Source organism: Phoenix dactylifera, chromosome 7 (assembly GCF_009389715.1).
Source record: "Phoenix dactylifera cultivar Barhee BC4 chromosome 7, palm_55x_up_171113_PBpolish2nd_filt_p, whole genome shotgun sequence".
In the NCBI taxonomy this organism is placed as follows: Eukaryota; Viridiplantae; Streptophyta; class Magnoliopsida; order Arecales; family Arecaceae; genus Phoenix; species Phoenix dactylifera.
In genome coordinates this window covers 688214-708148 of record NC_052398.1, presented here as the reverse complement: position 1 = coordinate 708148, position 19935 = coordinate 688214, and the positions used below count along the sequence as shown (strand labels likewise).

General features: G+C 37.2%; 1 protein-coding gene across 1 annotated transcript; it reads left to right on the top strand.

Moving 5' to 3' along the window:
- Positions 1-1146: 1146 nt before the first annotated feature.
- LOC103722616 (pathogenesis-related homeodomain protein-like) lies at positions 1147-18262 on the top strand. Its single transcript, XM_039127829.1, has 12 exons — positions 1147-1414; positions 3166-3664; positions 5639-5804; positions 5945-6062; positions 7347-7459; positions 7574-7963; positions 10122-10331; positions 13841-13930; positions 15318-15368; positions 17124-17372; positions 17500-17589; positions 17682-18262. Exons 2-12 carry the CDS (start codon positions 3192-3194, stop codon positions 18006-18008), a joined length of 2277 nt encoding a protein of 758 aa, XP_038983757.1. The 5' UTR covers positions 1147-1414; positions 3166-3191; the 3' UTR covers positions 18009-18262.
- The last annotated feature ends 1673 nt before the right edge of the window (positions 18263-19935 follow it).

Below are 19935 nucleotides of genomic sequence, written 5' to 3'. Positions count from 1 at the left end.
AGCATAGCCCACATTAAGCTAGCAAAGAAAGAGGACTGCATTCCTCCCGAGGTATTGTCCGCTTTGGGCGCTCCGGCCCGCGCGTCCAGCGCAGACGGGAGGAGACCACTGCCCTCTGGGCGCTCCGGCCCGCGCGTCCAGCGCAGACGGAGGGAGACCACTGCCCTCACGGTTTTGCCCTTCAAAAGGCGCCTCGAGAAGAAAGGATTTACATCCCCCATTTAAGACACGGAATCTTTCCGCTACTAGCCGATGTTGCCCCCCCCCCCGCATCAGTTTACAAGCTGATGCTTCAGATATTATATTCTGATATTTCCATTTTGTAGCAGGAGGTAGCCAAAGAGGTTTTGTGAAGGATGAATGCATTGTAATAACTTTGTAATTGGTTTGTTTTTTTTTTTTTTTTTTTTCCCTTATGCGCTTGCTCTAGTTTGTACCAAAAACTAAAAAACTCTCAGAAACTCTCCCAAAAGAGCCATTTCCAATTTTCAAAACTTAATCCTATCTAGGCAAGGATCTGTAAATAGGAAGGCAAAACCAGTCTCCTATCATAGCTCCAAGGGATACCATTTTGTGCATCTGGAATGATAAATAGGCAAGGATCTGCCAACACCCATACATAACACTATACATCATACCTGATTTTTAAGGGCAGTAACAAAATTCTCTTATATCATATTTAAAGTGTTTTCTGGTTAGTAGCTCAAATAAGATTAAAATACAAACATGCACAGAAGACTAACTTGTTTTATCTGATTCCAATCTAATCAGGACCAGAGAAATAGTCAGATAACAAAGAAGATCGCTACCCTCGCGTCATTTAAAAAAAAAACATTCAAGCTTACTCTATAAAGAGGTTCCAGGAAGTGTTTCAAACTTGCCCACTGGTTAAAATAAACTCAAACGATAGAGTCAAATATGTAAGCATCTTTTGTATGGGCCAATATACATGTAAAACTGGCGGAAGAAAACAGCCGGATGAGTCTAAAGGTGAAAAAAGGAAAACAAAAATAATCGGAAGAGGAGTGTTTGGGAGACGGTGGTCAGTAAAAACTAAAAAAGAAATAAACTAGCCAAGTAAAGTAATAAATCCAAGCTAATAAGGCAAATAATGTATATCTGACGGTATCATCCTGAGATTTTATCAACGTTCATAAATTCATATGCCGCCTTAAAACCCTTCGCGTCTCGGCATCCGCTCCTCAACCCATTCGGTCTTCCGGGTTCATCTAATCCCTCCTGTCCGCGCAACCCCGTCTTCTGCTCTTCCGATCTTCATTACCGTCCCTTCAAAAAGCCCACCACGCCAATGCTGGCGTCTGGCATCAGAAGGAGAGGATTAGGGTAAAAGTTGGGGATTTGGAGGCGAGATGGGTTCGAGGATGCGGCGAGATCCTCAAGATTCTTCCTAAAGGTATAATTCTTTCTTTCTTTCTTTCTTTTGTTTTCCCCTTTCCCGTGGCAATCTTAAACGATATAGGAATAGGAAGTAGATGTCATCTTGAATCCTGAGTCACGATTCCCACACATGTTGAATGCCCTTAATCGGGACGAGTTTGATGCCTTTGCGGGACGCATTGGGCTGAATTAGGCTATGGCAGTGTTGTCTTATGTGTTTCTTATGCGAGAATTGAAGGTGGTGGGGTGGAGGATGAGGTGAGGTTATCAAGATTCTCTCTTTTTAAGGGTATAAGGATATTTCCCTGGCAAGATTTTCATGTTACTGTTTTTCCTTTTCAAAGATTACTGATGCTGCTATTAGTAATTCAATCAAGACCTATTTGTCAGAATGAAGTTTTGTGGGGAATTGATGTCAACGGCTTTACGGTGTCATGAGGCAGAAAGAAGCTAATTGAATAGCTTTAAACATCTCCCGGAACAATGCACAATTGCACACTCTGAATGATGCTGATTATGTTTTTTAAATTCTGTTTTTTTTCCTCCTTATTTTCTTGAAGCACGTGGATGTCTTAACTCGATGTTTCTTCGATCCATTCAACCTGTATCTCTTACTTTGATGGTGCATTCCTAATCTTTAGATCAAGTTTGGAACCCAGGTGCCAAGAAATTCGGAGTTGAGCATGAGAGACTGATTTAGCATGTTGATTTTGAGGCTAATTGGATCCTTGACAAGATGTGATGAGGGAGGGTGATGGATTCCTGTGCAAGACTTGACTATTTGTGATTGCGTAAATGAATTGGGTTTCTGGTAATATAGAATCATTGAAGAGTTTCTTTGGTTCATCTATGTGTTTGTTCATTTCTTTTTCCTATAAATCATTAGCTAGATTATGGTAAAGGCCTTAATGGTCTCCACAAGTTCAGTCTTAGTGGCGGTCAGCGTTCAGGTTTAGCACATGAAGACCTTATACAAGCGAAGGTGACTTTTATTCATTTACTTATATTTTTTATAAGTTATGGTGCTACCTTTGGTGGAATCTTTTTTTTACCAGCTCTTTTGGAGGGGGCAGAGAGGGCAATGACTGAAGATACTCTTGCTGGAGTTATGTTTGATGACTCAGTCTCTTTGCAGGCAAACATTGCTATAAACCCTCCTTTTCAAGATGTCTGCATCCAGTCCATTTTTGTAAGATGCCATTCTGTTGACTAAGAGTGCTGCTACATTTCCCAAGGACCTCCCACCGAAAAGGTGTAAACCTGGTTTTTAGTGTGTTACATGGAGGGGTGTGGTTGTTACTTTTGGGCCAAAATGCCAACTTTGCCGGTGGCAGATCATAAAAACCGTTAATTGCAGCTGTATTGGAGAGGTCTTGGTGGGAGATGGACAATTTTCTTTTAAATAAAACTGTACTAGCATCTACATGAGGGTGGGAATTTTTTTCAGAGCAAACTGAATCTTTTCCTATATTGCTTGTCATTGTCGGTACAACATGCTGTAATTAAAAAGCCTACTACCATTTCATTGCTTGGTCACAATATATTTGTAGTTAAATGAGTGGCTTTTTCTTTAAATTGTGTACATGCGGTCGCAATGTAGTACTGCTGCCAAGTAGTTTGTATAAGATGCATATGTTTATTGATCTTCAGATCCCATCTATTTAGCACGGTGAGCTTTTCTATTTTGAGTACATCCCATATTTTAAGATGGTTCTAGCATATTTCATACGCAACAGAAAATAGTGTTCTGATTTGTTGTGTCAGCAGTTACAGGAGATTTTCTGGGAGAAGAGATGCGAACTTCTGGGAATACATCAATTTGCTACAAGTCCAGAAGGTCTTCCCGTATCAGGAAGGAGCTCTCTTCTAAGATAAATTCCTTGTCGAGAAACAAGAATTCTTGGAACATTTTCTGTAATAAGAGTTGCAAACTTAAACCAAGAATGAGGAGGAAGAATATTCCCAACAGCAAACCAGTGGAAACTCTGCAGAGAATTTCTCATAGCCATTCTGCTAAGGGTCAATTTTCGTTACCGTTTCTAGGCAATAACAATTCTTATATATGTCATAAAGGCAATAGGAAAGTTGCAGCCTGTGATCGTGCAATCAAACTGGACAAAAGGAAAAGTCGGAAGAGGAAGAAAAAAAATATAGAGCGGGATGAAGCTTCTCGTCTGCAAAGAAGAGCAAGATATTTGCTTATCAAAATGAAACTAGAGCAGAATCTTCTTGATGCATACTCTGGAGATGGCTGGAATGGCCAGAGGTATGTAAATTTTACGTAATGAAAATTTCCATCCAAGAATATACGGGGAAATAGGCATAGGGAAAAATCTATTATGGATGAAAGGTTTCTTCATTTTAAACTGTGACAGGGCTTAGCTAAATTACACTTTTATATGCATACCTAAATGTGTTGCAGTACTAATTTTAGTTTAATACTTTGGGAATTGAATAGGAATGCTTGTTTATTTAACTTCCGCTTACTTTAGATGCATGTTTGTTTATCTTGTCAATGCTTTTCAACCTCTAAACCTCATCTGCTAAATGGCTGACATGTTTGCTGTTCTTTTAATGAGCTAGGGTTTTAAAGTAGGTGTTCAGTTACTAGAAACTATAATATGCCTGCATCTCCATTATCATGGTCAGCCCATTAGAATAAGTTTTATGTCCCCCATCAACATCATACTTTACTGAAACTTGGAAGACAAGGCAATATTACAGTAGTAATGCAATAATCTATTTGTAAAGGTTTTATGCATTCAATACTAGTGGACTGTAACCATCTGGTGGATCATGTAAAAAAAATAGTTTACAATAACAATTGTTCAATCATGTACACTGATATGTGTTTCTTTAACAAGGACTAAGATCGAATACCAATCATAAAGTGGTTTTGGACATGAACTGGACGAGCAAGCTCAAGTAGCAGCTCTCGTGGCTTAAATTATAACGAGAATTAGGTACATTGGGGCATCAATCTTTTATGTATCCACGAACGTCTCTAAATGTTATTAACACTTTTTAGCAAGTGACGGCCTCTGGATATATGCATATTTTTTTTATATGCACAGTTAGTTACCATGCTAAATTAGAGATAAAAATTTCATTTAATTATTAAAGCACAACACTTTGACATCGAAGCAACTATCAAAGTTAATAATGATTAATTTTAGGATCACAAGGGATAATAAATTGCCATACTCGTTCCATTTTTAGGGGGATTATTTCCTCTATTCTTTATCCGCTCAGGACTCTACTGACTGGTAGAATTGGTTACAGTGTCAATTGTTGGTACACAAAAGAGTGCCACCTTTTTTTCTAATAAATAAGCTGTAGTTTTCAATTTTTAGCTTGATTTTAGGTTGTACGTAGGTTTTAGTCACTTCCAAGCAAGGGCGGCTGTGGGTCTGTTTCAGGTTGGGTTCAAGATTTGAACCTAGATTTAGATCATTCTATTAGTATCTAAATCCGATACCTAACAAGAATCCACTCCTGGAATAAGGTATATTCGGCGGAGGCAACAAACTTGGGATAGAGAAACGGGTTGTGGGAGGGGATGATGGGAGTTTGGTGGGGTGGATTGGCAGCTTTTAGTGGGGAGAGGTTGGTGGCATTGGAGGAGGTCAAGTAGGTGCATTGGAGGGTTGGGGGGATCTTCTAATGGTCAGAGATGAGGTGCCAATTCTGCATGTGTGTTTGTGTGCATTTTTAGGGAGGGTTCAGAGAGAGAGAGAGAGAGCGAGTGAGAGTGAGTGAGTGAGTGAGAGTGAGAGAGAGAGAGAGAGATGTGTTAGTCTTTCTTTTACTGCCCAGCATCCACTTCTTATCTCTACCATGTCAATGTCTGCCATCTGACATGACCACTTGATGGGGAACTGGATGAATAAGGTAGAACATGGATTGAAAAAACCTTGGTGCTTGATTAAAATATACTTCTTTTATATGTATATACAGAGGTTTAGGTATAATCTTCCTATATATATGTATATGTATATCTTAAAGTGGGTTCTCTTCAATTTTTGATTGTACAATTTTTGTTGGCACCCTTAGTTGCAATAACATTATAAATCCCATTCTTTATTTATGTAAGTTTAGCAAAATAGTTAAATGAAGTCACGATGATAATATTCTGTATGATTGCCATGAGAATAGATGATAGTGTTTGCAGTAATCATTTTGGATATTATTAATTATGATAAAGTTAATTTTTTTTTTCTCTCCATATGTTTCTGAACAGTCGAGAAAAAATCAAGCCGGAAAATGAGTTAAAAAGAGCTAAGAAGCAGATATTGGAATGTAAGCTTGGAATCCGTGATGCAATTCGTCAGCTTGATTTGCTTAGCTCTATTGGAAGCATTGAAGATTCTGTAATGTATCCAGATGGTTCTGTTTTCCATGAACATGTATGTGCAAGTCAGCTGCCTAGAAAGCATAATTCTTTAGATTGTGTAAAGATTTCTTAACTAAAAGTTGTGTACTAAATTATTTTGTGTGATACGCTTTTCAATCTTGCATATTTATGGAAGCATCTTTTTCTCTTTAGATTTTTTGTGCAAAATGCAGATCTCGTGAAACTTTTCCAGATAACGACATCATACTATGCGACGGTACCTGCAACTGTGGTTTTCATCAGAAATGTTTGGAGCCGTCACTGGAAAAAAGTAAGTATTTTTTTCTTTAGGTATCTTCTATGTTCATTGCTAAGTTTTCAGTTTATCATCATCATCGTGGTCATCACCATTGTTATCATGATTTACATGTCTTATGCATTCATTGCTACTCTTAACTGTGAAATTATTGCTTTATGGAAATGCTTCCTTAGAGCTCCAGCTAAATATTGAACACTAAACCTAATATAATTTGTTGTCTTTGTAGCATATATAAGGCTATAGCAGGATTCCATTTCCCACAGTTCAATTTCCAATCAAAGTTTCTGTTTGCCTTTGCAGCTGCTATTTCGTATGGATGTCAAGCATTCTGGATTATATGCGTGTATGTGTAGGTTCAAGGATGTACTGTCATGATGGCAGGCTAAAGTATGGAAGTTTGGTAGTGCAGTGATGAAAGAGTGCTGAGTAAAGATGGTTGTGGAAGCCGTTGGGCTTAAAGGTGGTGGAGACAGCTGCATGATGACAAAGGATAATGGTAGTTGTAGTGTAGGCATATAATGGCAGTTGCAGGGCGAGTAGGGGGTCCAGGTGTTTTTAGTGTTAGGCTGTTAGCGGTGATATGGTGGGGACTATGGCAACAGTGTTGGTTGACAAGATAGAGATAAGTAATGTCGAGAGTAAGAGAGAGACTGCTCCAGTGTCATTTGCAATTCTTGATTAGCCAAAAGGAATTGGCATAGAGGCCTTTATATGTATCTGTGGAATTTGATTGGGTAGGAAGTTACACATAATCGAGTGTGCAAGCAGTTATTTTTTTCCTTAAATGCTAAACATCATTGTGGACTATTCAAATTGAAAATCCACACCATTCATCTTGATTAACATGTTTCTATATGCACACGGACCAAATTTCACTCATTCTAGGGCCCCTATGACCATGAAATCAACTATTTGTTTTGTAATTTAATTTTGAGCATTTAATTCAGAGGTAAGAAATCCCAACACATTTGATCCCTCATTTTAGGCATTTTGGTTAATGGAGACTATGATGAATGTTGTGAATTATTCTTTTGGATATTCATATTGTCCTCCATGCCTTTTGGGGCCAAGGGATAGCCAACGTGTTTTTGCCCCAGGAAATTTAAGCTGTGGCCACAATACACACACACACATATATACAGCTATATGTTCTATATTTGCTTCTAAGTAAGGGACTTTGTCACTCTCTAGTTCTCAAACTTGTTATCGCCTCTCTTAATTTTTTCCATGATGCAGGTAGTTGTTATGATGTATGGCAACTTTGATTGTGAAACTGACTTCAGTCTATTACCTCAGTTCCTCCTGGAGATCAAGGATGGCTTTGCAAATTTTGTGAGTGTAAAATGGAAATTCTAGAAGCCATTAATGCACATCTAGGAACTTGCTTCGCTGCAAACAGTAGCTGGGAGGTTGGTACCTCGATAATGATGATAATCTCGGCTACTTTTTCAATGTAAAATTATTCTAAAAAAAGCTGTCAGCCTGTCCACTTATGCTTTTCTAATGTATTGATTTTGTTATAGGACATTTTCAAAGAAGCAGCTACTGGTCCCGATGCTGGATACACATATCTTAATCATGCTGAAGAGTGGCCATCTGAGGATTCTGAAGATGAAGATTATAATCCTGAAATAAATGAAAATAGCAATAGCAGAACAGGCGTAGATGAAAACATGGCTGGTGATTCTAGTAGTTCAAGCAGCTTATTTTGTTCGTCTGATGAAGCTATGTCATATTCTGAATCAAGACATAATAATGGCAATGGGGGATCTTATCATGTTAGACACAAAGACAGGAACAAGGCTGACTTTGTTGATTCTATCATCAACTCTGAATCTGGAGAAACAAATGACTGCGAGATCATGAGCTACCGAAGGCAGCGGAGAGATGTTGACTATAAAAAACTTCATGACGTGAGTACCATGGACCTTCTGCATTCACCAGTCAAGACTTATATTTGAGTTCTTATGGGAAAACTGCTGAATTTCCCAATTCATTTGCCAATTCTCTCATAAGGATTCCTCATTGGTTTAGGTTGATGGATGGGTAAAAGTTTTCTGATTTCATAACAAATGGTGAAGCTTTCAATAAATCATTGCATCTACTAGAAGGTGACTGACAGTATAGTTATTAATTAGGAAAGGAGAAATGGTGCTTCTATCTCATGCAAGCCATAATATCAGAAAGATGTATGCATCAATACATAAGCTGGGCAATCTGATGCGTCTTGTATGCAGCAGCTGAGACACTGTCTTAGCTATAATAACTGGTGCTAGGTTTTCTGAACCATCATCATATGGCATAATTATTTTTTAGAAACTAGTTTCTGTTTTACTTAAACAAGTTGTACTTGCAATAGAAAGTAAAATTAGTAGATCACATGCTTTTAACAAGAGAGAACATCGTTTGGATTCATGTGTAAGTTTGAAACCTCTGAACAAGAGGCAGTTTCTAGAGAAGCCTTAAGTTAGGAAGAAGGAGGTTGCATGAATGAGGTCCTTCCAGGTGATAGTGCCTTTGGAATTAAGTACTAAATGCACCTCTTCTCCAGTTGAATATTTTTCAAAGAATATCAATATTAAGCTAATATATTACAGTTAAAGAATGATTATTTTAGGCACATAACTTACCTTACTAATGCATATTTTAAAAAGTATGGCCTTTTGGAGCTGCACATGCTTTTGGAGATGATAATTCATGGACTCATTCTGTAAAAACTGATAATTGCATCATTTCACCTGTTTAATATGCCTTGTCTATTATGTTTGAATAAAGATATTCTTGAGATAGGATTCCCTATGTATATATGCTGAAATTCTAATATTGTGAAACCAGCTCTCAAAATTTGTAACCCTTGATCTTCAGGTTTGAAAAGGTACTTTTGGAATGAAAAAAACACAGTGGAACTTGGCATATAGGGATGAAAATGGATTGGATATCAATATTATCTATAACCATTTTTATTTGGTGAATATGGATAGAGATACGGATTTAACTGGATGCTAAAATTTGTGTATTTGTATCCATATTTATTTTAAATGGATATGGATATGAGTTGGATATTAATAATATGGACATAAATGCAGGTATAAATTTGATAGTTAAATTTTGTGGGTAGAATTTTTATTCCACTTTATTTTTTATCAATTCAATTAAGTACATGAGTGTCTTGCCTTTCTTTTATTATTTTCTAATACAAACAAAATGGTTGTCCAAAAAAAGGAAGAGAAATAATTGCATCCGCTTAATTAGACGACTCTTCTGGTGGATCCTAATAATTCTGTTAAGTTACACACTTTTGTTAAATTGTTGGCTATTAAGGATGCAATCCACCAAGTTAAAGATGGCACTCTATGGAAAGGGAATTAGATTAAAATAATGTTGATGTTGTCGCTAATTTTACTTTTGAATTGGTGAGTGCTATAGGGGACTAGATAGGGTTGAAAATGGATTTGGATATTTGAACAAATCAGATATGTGCCTCCATAACGTATCCATCTTATGAATATGGATGCCATTATTTGTGTCAATATCCATATAGATTAAGATATTGAAATGGATTTGGTGGTGATATTATCAGTTCCATTTTGATCTTGTGTCAATACACCTGTAATTAATACAAACAAGGAGTGAGGTATCATGTGCTGATGCCATGTACATTTGTTGTCCTGCACCACTGGTTGGCATGCATTGGCGCACATGCACTGGCATGCAGCTCTGCCTTGTCTTAGTAAGGCATCGGCATGGCATGAGCTGACGGGCACATTAATCTGGGAACAGTATGATACATACATTTCTGCCCGATAATTAGCCATAAATTTCTCTGCTGGAGTGTTGTTTCCTGCTTTTTTTTTGCTCTTGCGGTCTAGCACGTCCTGACCTGCCACCAATCCTTAATGATGTTTGTCAACAGATTGTTGAGGTAGATTTGCATGACCACATCTAAATACCCATTGTTATTCGATCATTACTTTTTTTAATTGTCTACTAGTTTTATTTTCTTAAACTAATATTTCCAACTCACAATACATTCCAAAGTCGTCCTTCATGTTTGTTTTTCATTCTCCATAGGAAATGTTTGGGAAGGATCTGGCTGAAAATGAACAACAAAGTGAAGATGAAGACTGGGGTCCTCATAGGATGAAGAGAAGGAGGACAGAATCAATCACTGGAACTATCACAGATAATTGTGTGAATGAGGCTGGATGTTCAGATATATCAACTAAGAAAATATCACTTGACAAGAAACCACTTTTCAGGATTCCTTCCAATGCAGTTCAGGTAATTGAACTTTCATTGTTGATGAAAACTTTAATTAGAATGTGCATTATTTTTTCTTGAATACTGGATTCACTGGTAAGAAATAGACATGGAGATATTACAAAATATTAAGACATAGGGGGGGAATGTTGGAAGATTGCATTTTTACAATGAACCACTTTTGTATGCATTTAGCATGAGGTATAGATGCTTGCATATGATATCTATGTAAGAGAAGCCTATATCTATGTGTGTGTAGGAGAAGCCTTCCTGCAGAAACACACGCGCGCACAGAAAAAAAGTGAGTGAGAGAAAAGGGTGGGGAAGGGGAATAAGACGAAGAAGAAAGAAAGGAGAGCTGATGATGGTTCATAAGGGACTGTTTGATCTCCTCAGTTTGCCTCTCTACAAGTTTAGGAAGTTTATTAGCTGTTTATTAGATTGGTTCTGTGAAAATGAAAGTGCGCGGATGAAATATTAAAAGAAAGTGGCATTTAGTCTCAGGGTGCTCTCTGGTAGTGAATTGTTCTTTAACTGTTGCTTTAGTTACTGCAGCAAAGTGGAGTGAGAGTATCAAAGGCCATTTTCAGGACAAAGGTAAGACAGCAAAACCAAAAATTATATTCAAATGTTTGCATTGTTCTAGAAAGCAGTCTGTGTGGCCATATTTGCAGCTGAACATGCTTATGCCACTTTCCAACAGCCCCACATAACGTCTAGGCCACCTTTGCATGTAGATTGCTCCCATAATGACCAAGTGGCTTGCATAGGCGCCTGCCTAAGTGGCTGCGTATTGCTTAGGCACTTTTGTGGTACCTTGACCACCACTGCAGCTGCTTTTTGAAACTTTGGTAGTGTGAGACTTTATATGGTCTTGAATATTGATGCTGTAGCAATTTCTTATTTTTCCAATAGATGGGGACCTCGAGGAAGCTAAAGAAGCTATTTGCAGTATGTTGATTTATAGGATTTTTTTGTTCACTTATGTTGGCGTAAACATTAAGGTCTAGGGAGCAGGAAGAGAGGAGTGAGCAAATTGTGGTGCCATATGGGATACTGGAATGATCAATGATCCTTAGGAGGACCACTTATTAAACAATTGGGGAACTTTGGCAAACTGGTTCTTTTCACAGATTTATGCAGTGTTGGAGTGAGATATTGTTATATAGACAAGATGATCTGCCAATTAGTGATGTTAAATAGGAATAAATATAGTCTGCTATCAACAGGATATGGCTTTTTGCGAATCTTAAAGTACTGATTTGCATGTACCATAGAAGCATGCAATTATAAAATACTTCTCAAACCAAACGACCAGTATTTTGGTAGACAACAAAATAATGTACTCCATCAACTCCCTCCAAACCTTAGGAAGCTGGTTAGAGTTGCTTACTTAGTACATCAGAACGAGAATTAAATGGAATTGCCATCTGATCTCTCTGTGCAAAAAAAAAAGTGCACTGCTAATCCAACCAGGGACATAGTTTTGTTGCAAGAATCGTACCTGCTGAGGAGTTAACAACACTGACATTCAATAAGAAACAAACAAGAAAAAAGAGAGATAAAAGGGTCTTTATCTCAACTTGGTTTTGAAAACTCTTAGACCTTATAAAGGATAGGGGAGTGCCAGTGGACATCTTTAGTTTGAAGAGAAGAAAGATCATCTCAAAGGTGATCATGTTCCAAGAAATTGAAGGGCCGTTCATGGTTGATCATGGGTGGGTAGCTACCAACAAAATATTTTCTAGTACTATTTGATTTGGACGTTAATGATGGACTGCCATAGACCAGCTTTGACTTGATGCAAGTTAAGTAAGCCATCCTTTAGCCGATCAAAATGAAATTGGATTTTTGATCATGTTTTATAGTTTTAAAAAGTGAATTTGTAAAGTTGCACTGGAGTGTTGAAATTTGACAGTTTGATTTCTGCGGTTGCATGTCGTGATTTGGTGAATATTATTATTCTGTTTGCTAGTTGATATGTATGTGGTTATTAATTATGAATTAGGTTGTTGTTAACAGAACCCAAGGTTATCGTCAGTAACAACTAATTACATCCTTCATAGTTTGATTTCTGTATGCATGTCAGGAACGTGATTTGGTGATAATATTGTTCTTCTATTTGATAGTTGTTGTGCATGAGGTTAAGTAGCGTCTAACTAGATCATTTGTAGTTCTGAAATCCTCCTTGGAAGAGGTATTAAGTCCTCAGAGCAATACGATTCTTCGAATTGCCTATCAGTATATAACTTTTTCAATCCTTGGATTTAGATCACAATGTATTCTCCAACTTTTTAACTGGAATTCCCAGTAAGTCTGTAAACGAATATATATTTATTTTAGGGATAAGCTGCTTGATGATTTCCCTAGGATACTGTGAGTCATCATGGATAGGGTGTTGACGTTGTACCTTTAGACTTCGCCAGGTGTTGAAAAGTCCGGTCTCAACATCATTATTCATTAATTTCATGATCAGGGTCTACTGGAAATTCAGAATTACTATGTTTAACTTGATCTAAGTTTTATGAGCCTATATGAGGTTATTGTGGTTCTTGAAGGTCTTTGATGCTTCACAAATTTGGAGGGTGCACAAGTATGAATATGAAGGGTGATACACTAACTACCATGCGCTGTCTGAATGGAGATTACTCTTATTTTTGGTGTTTTACAGACTCGACGAATGCAAGGGGCGTATGACAACATTGGAGAACCACTTATAACATGGCATCTGATCAGTTTTTTGTGCTCTGACACGATGTTATAAGGGATGCACATCTTATCCAGATAAAGTTCTTTATTTCTAAGTAGGAGTCATCCTTCTTTCTCCTAAACTCGTTCTTTCCTTTGCCCTGATCTCATTTGTACTGCTGCTGCCTATTCCCTTTCTTTAATTTCTGCTTTTGCATATATTAATATAAGGGAAAAGGATAATAAAAATTAAGGTTGATGAAGAGCACAGATGAAAATCAGCGTCTCTTGCCTTAACACCACCATTTCCTGTTAGGTCAAAATAATACATGATTTTGGAACATAGAGGATATCAGGTGAGAGTTTCATATACCTAGCAGTTAGTATCTGTATCTGTTGTCAAAATGAACTATATAAACTCCTGTCATCCATGATGTATATTCAGATTAACTTAGGTTGTTGTGCTGTTGTATTCCATCAATGATTATTACTTGCTGTATTATCTTTTTACGATGCTCCATGACTGCTATGGGATCCATAGGAGATCTTGTGAGAGGGCACCGAAATTCAACTTTTTATAAAAAGGTGATGGTGGCAAAGGCCTAGATAAAGGTGTGAGAAGGAACTTATGGAAGGTGCTGAAAATTAAAGGCATAGGATCGACAGAGAAGAATGGAAAAGTTGGTTCCTACAAGGGACTGTAAGGAGTGAGGCAATGCTTGTTTGTTATAGTGGTGGATTTTAACTGCAAATTGTTGCATTTCCTTGTTCATTTTGTAGCGGATGCAGATTTCTTCTGCATTTCATAACACATGACCACCCATTTTTTCGTGTGTCAACAGAAGCTTCGCCAGGTTTTTGCTGAGAATGAACTTCCTTCAAGGGCTGTCAAGGAGAATCTCTCAAAACAATTGGGTATTTCATCAGAGAAGGTGAGCATATATTTCTCTGTGATTGCTTATTTATGTAGAAACTGGTGTAAATATGTATTATTTTATAGCAAATGTTTTTTGGGAATTTAATATGCCAATGCAAAAAGCTTTTCATCTAAGAAAAATTTAGATCTTTCTATTGATTTACTAGCGTATACCAAGTTATGAAAGTTCCATATTTCTGCTGAAATTTTTGATAACAACATAGCCTGGTTCGCCTCCAAAATTTAGTACTTAGCAAAGTGTAAATGTCATGTGTGAGGGATACCACATTGTTGTTTTTTGTTTTTAAACACTATAGAATTATATTCCTACTCAGTGTCCTTGACCTTATCAAGTAAATTACATTAAACTAGCATGGGCATATATATCTCCCCTCTCCTTACCATCCTTTGAGGAATAACCTGGCTACCCATTTGCATACCTATTGGCAGAACTGGAGGAACCTGACCTTCTTAAAGATGAAAGCAAGTTACCGAGGTGGTCTTCCACTGGTGCCCAAGCAATAACATTGCACATGAAACCTTTTATAATCAATTTAACATAGCATAGTCTGGCACTGATGCTTGGGTTGAAGCTATAGCACAAGCTCTGACATTTGCTGGAGTCATTTAACCTGGGTGACTCAGTACCAACAAGATCAATATGCTGTGGTCCCTCGTGCATATGCTATAGGTGCAGTCACTCATGGAGACACCATCAAAATTAAGCTTTTCAGAAGACCCAAAGGATGAGGTTGTCCTTTAGTTTCCTAACGAATGTGCATGCCAGATTGCAAATAATGGCCAGTTCCTAGTCACAGAGTTGTAGACCACTGCCTCAAGACAATGCAATATCAAACACCACCCCTTTTTTGTTACTCCACCAAGAAGGAAAAAAAGACTAACTATTGTGCAGCCAATAGTTGGATGAGGGATAGGAAGCTCTTGCTGGAACCCATCTCAGTTGTTATCTCATGCAACTGTGAGACTGTGGGATGAACCTGTAAAAGACTCCACCTGTTGTGCAAGTGCCTCAAAGGGTGCTATCATACTACAACTGCTAGGTTTGTAGTTAGAGTGGAACATACAGTTGTACAACTAGATAACCTCAAAAGATAACATACAGTCCTGCAACTACACAACCCCAAATGATACCTTTAGTTCTAGTTGCTACCATGGTCGTTCAGTGTAATGGTAAGGTCATCAGCCACATCTACCCTGAAGCAAAAGATATAGATTGATGTAGATTCTGCTGGAAGGGGCTTTTGAGGGCTGCAGCAGTGTCAGCAGTTCAGCCATTTTCCTTTGTTAAAGCAATCAGTTTTAATAAAGTTTAACCTACAGTTTTTTCTTATCAAGTTTCTTTAATTATCATCTTACCCCATTTTCTTATCTGCTATTCACAGGTGAGCAAGTGGTTTAAAAATGCACGATATGCTGCTCTTAAAATGAGAAAGGTCACTTATCACCATTCTTTTCTTTTCTTTTTTTGCTTTTCGCTGTTATCTATTATTCACAATATTGAGTGCTATCTGAAAGGCTATTTATTATCCTTTTTTACTTATCGTGGTTCCTCTCTTTTATATGCAAAATCGATATGCTATGTTCCCCTTAAGTCTTGGGTCTTTTCAATTCTTCTTTAGTTGCGGGTCTGTTATAGAAATGATCCAAAGGCATGCATCATAGTTTGTTGGTGCAGCCTCTTAATGCATGGATCTGAAAAATTTTCAAGCCAGCTTTACATAATTTTTGGTTAGAATTAAACAGTATTAATTATTGAATGCTTCCATGCATAACTTGATTTCTTCTCAATTGAAGATGTTAGAGGCTGTTATTTGTATATTATCCAAAATTATCACTCTGTTAAACATGCTTCCCTCTATGGATCCCATATTGATGGGTCTTACGTGGATTTGAAAACTAAGAAATGACAAATCTGAAGTTATGCAAGTCTGACTCCGGTCTAAGCAATGATCTAATGCTGAATACCAGCCCTTCTTAGTTAGTGCATGAATCACTTTATTAGTTTAGCATGCACAAAAGATGGAATTTGCAAATGACGATTTTAATGGCATTGGATTTGGCACTTCTTTCGTCATGATACACCACTTAAATTATACCTTATTCTTGTCAGCAACCTCCTCATTTACCTATATAGACATTCTTCATGGCCTGCCTATTTCTATAAACCTTCCAATTTTGCTTAGTGTAGTAATTTGTGCCACATCTAACCTCTTTTCCTTTATCAACATTTTCAGAAACCAACATAAAAATATCTTCTCATGTTGCATTGTTTGGAACTGAGACATGGACTTGTCGACCTTGTTAATTTATGGTTAGCAGTTCTGCTATTAAGTTAGCTCCTTGCATGTCATATTCAACTCTTCACTCCATATCCTATTTTCCTTGCTCATGTGACAAAGTTGCAGGATACATTCCATGCATTAAGGAAGATTTTCCAAGCATGTAAGCAAACACACCTAATCCTAGAGCTCACCAAGGATACGTTGAACTCAGTGTTTTTTATCCTCTTCCAGGCAACCTTTTCTTAGACTGATATAGGTGTATGGAGATAGACCATTTGAAACTATTTACTGAAGGCCTTCATGAGGCTGCCATAAAGTTGTCATTGTTCAGTCGTAGAATTCCTTAGGCAGAAAGTGCATTTTACTCTGCTACCTCACTGATTTTGTAGCAGTTGATGCAATGTGGAACAAGGCACTAACAGGCTTACCTCCTTTTTCATTAGAGCCTCCATAATATGTGGTTATCTTGTTAGGAAGGACTAAATTAGCATCTTGCCTGCTGTCAGTGTTAAGAAGCTCTGAGTTAAAATAATCAGAAATAATTTGAAATTCAAACTCTGCTCTTTGAATTTTATGCTTTCCATACCGTGGACTTTTTTAGTTCTAATATTATTGTCAAGAATTAGGCCATTAACTTTATTAGTACTATTTTGTCATTCGATCCTATTAAGGACATATGCTTTATGAAAGCCTCTCAGAGTACTCTGAACATACGTGTAAGATATTTAGACATAGTCAAGTACATGATGTGTATATTGGATTCACTTTGGTTGGATATTTGGATGTAGACTAAGTAGATTGATGTACATTCTAGATTCAGTTTGGTTTATATTACTAAATTATATCTCATGTTCCTTCTGCATCAGTTATAACAGATTTAAAGTCATTCTTCAATCCTGATGACAGGCAGGAATCGCCAAACCACATAATGTTAATAATGTCACCAAAAGATCGAGAATAAATGCTGGAAAGGCAGGAAGCTTTGATGAAGTTGCATCAATTGACAATTCTGTTTTGCTACCCTTGTCATCCATCATTCATGTACGTAGAAATCTGAGAAAGCTTTTCCAGAGAAAGAAACAAAAATCATTGAACATCCCTTCGAGAACACAGCATAAAAGAGCTGCCAATACAGAGTCCGCTAATGAATTTCAGGTAATACATCAGATATTGCGGTCTTATCAGATTCACATTTTCTTCTTTAGTTTGTTTTGACTTTAGATGTGTTTCATCTTTCAAGGATCCAATGTGATCAATGCCCTTGATATGATGTTATTTGCAGAATCTCAGAACCAGTCTTACTGAGAATCAATGCCCCTCCATGTCTATCAATGGAAATTTGTTGAAGGAGCTAATGTTACCACACGGTCAGGTATAACAGTGTTTGACATTATGCATGAATTCCACTTTTTTATGTCTGTTCCACATCCGTGGGCTATGTCAGCTTAATAATCCTTCATATAGGTGAGAACATCAGTTACCAATGCCATGAACCTTACGAAACAAGTACGCGGTCCAAGAAGTAAGTTTACTTTGGAGAGAGCATTCAGAAACGGGAGAGGAACTGTATTTCAGCTACATGAGATGACTGAGAACCAGCAGCTTTACGCGGCTGAGATTGAAAGACTGTGTAGCCTTGAAGAAAGGCTTCGGAACTTGAAGAAGGCATTGCTATCATGCCAAGATAATGAGTACGAATCAGACAAAAGTCATTTGAATGAGCCAAGTGTGATCTATGTTCCTGTAGCTGAGGTAAGGGAAAGGGAAGGATATCTGAAAATCATCTCATAAATGTTAAGTTGTTGTACTATCTTAAAAATGACCGATAGTTATCATTATTCAGAATCTATATTGTTACGACAAGCAGTTGTTGAGCTAACAACGAATGATAAATTGTACAACAAACTTTTCTTTATTTATTATGATAGCACTCAATTTTTGTCATAGTTCTTATCATTTGGACTCTTTCGTATGCACATCAAATGTATAATTCCTATCTGTTTGTGCAAGACCAGATTAATGTGATGGGGAAACAAATGTAATAAGACCATGTTGGATTGCTGATCATATTGGACATGACATGATATGACAAGTCATCAAAAAATGCTTATCTGCTGGTTCAATATGATTGTGTTCTGCTACTATTGAGATTGAACCTTTTATTTGAATTAAAGGAGTTTGGATTAAAATGTCAAAACTTAAGAGTACGGCCATCAGCTATAAATTTATAGCACAGATAAAGCAAACCCCCAGAGAGGGGGACAGACCAGACGTACATACCATCAGCTATAGTATGGGATCAAACTTTCCAATATATTGGAGTGTGTTGGTCAACTGCCGAATAAATTCAAATTACTTGGTTTAATTAATACAGGCGTATCAATATAGAATATGTTCTCCAGTGAGAACCACCAGCTTGTCTTGAAGTCATATTGCAAGTTATTTACTGGTAAGTTAGCTTAAAAAGTTATTGATAAGTCAATTACTTGAACCGTGCCCGTTAAATTACGTCTCAAAAAAGGGGAAATGAACTGGTAACTGGTTTTTCTATAGAAAAATAAAAACAGAAGCTTTTTTATCGAAAGCATTGGAAGCTTTTTTATTGATGCAATTATCGAAAGCTTCCGATGCTCTGGCGACGCCAGAACGGGTCAACTGAAAAACCTGCATGAGTTGAGATTGGTTACATGAATAAACTTGAGTTTTTGTACAGGTACTATATATTTGTCAGCTATTCTTGTTTGGTTATGATGCAAACAACTTTCAGCTCTCTATTTTTACACTGAAACTCCTGTAAACTTGTATGATTATATGAAATACCTGTATATAAAATTCACAAATAACAACGTACAATTAAAACATTTTTGAAGTGCCATGATAATCAGACTAAACATAAATTTGGACTTATGCCAAAAGGAGACGGGGATCACAGTTGGTGAGGAAACAATAATTAGCATAATAACATTCTTTCATTCTCAATACCAAGTTGTTGCATTCCTGACTATTTAAAAGTTGAATTCATCTTAATCGCTTCTCTTCAATAACTTGTGCACGCACTCCAATCTACCTACATCTGCTAACGTATGTTTGATTAACAGTACGATGGAATCAGGAATTCACACCACACTTCTCGCCCACAGATTTATGAGGAATGTACTGTCTCAACTCCATGTCTGCCAGAAAGAAATCAAAACTCAAGTCCTGAACGAATTATTAACTTCAGTAGTCTAAGAAACGAATGCTTACCATCTTATGGTCATCATCCATCATCAGTAGTTATAAAAATGATGTCCCCAAGCTCATCCCTATGGCCATGACAATTTAAAGAACAAGAAACCGGAGTCTTGGTTTTCCTTTCTTCAACCAATCAATCATGTAGGTCTCCTATTTTATTCCTCTGGATCTTAGATATCTAATATCAAATAGACATCACATGCTACTATAATTTACCAAACATATTCATGAATAGAATTTTTTTAAAAAATACTTATTAATATCTCATGTGAAAAACATGGATTTGTTAGCGCATTAGTTCCAAGAGATTTCATGCTCTCTTGAACTTCTAGTTGTAGGGGCTCCCATCTGCTCTTTTTGATTGAGGATATAACATAGATGGATACATGTGCGCATGTATACTCGCATAGAAGAAGAAAGCCTTTATTGTATGGAAAATGCTAAAGATCACCTCTCAGTCACTGCTTAGATGGCGGTTGTTGAT

Excerpts from the sequence above, each read along its gene's own strand:
- LOC103722616 (XM_039127829.1), top strand. The coding sequence starts at position 3,192 with ATGCGAACTTCTGGGAATACATCAATTTGCTACAAGTCCAGAAGGTCT. Across the intron at positions 7,460-7,573 it reads CTGCAAACAGTAGCTGGGAG|GACATTTTCAAAGAAGCAGC; the intron begins GTTGGTACCTCG and ends ATTTTGTTATAG. Across the intron at positions 13,931-15,317 it reads TGGGTATTTCATCAGAGAAG|GTGAGCAAGTGGTTTAAAAA; the intron begins GTGAGCATATAT and ends TGCTATTCACAG.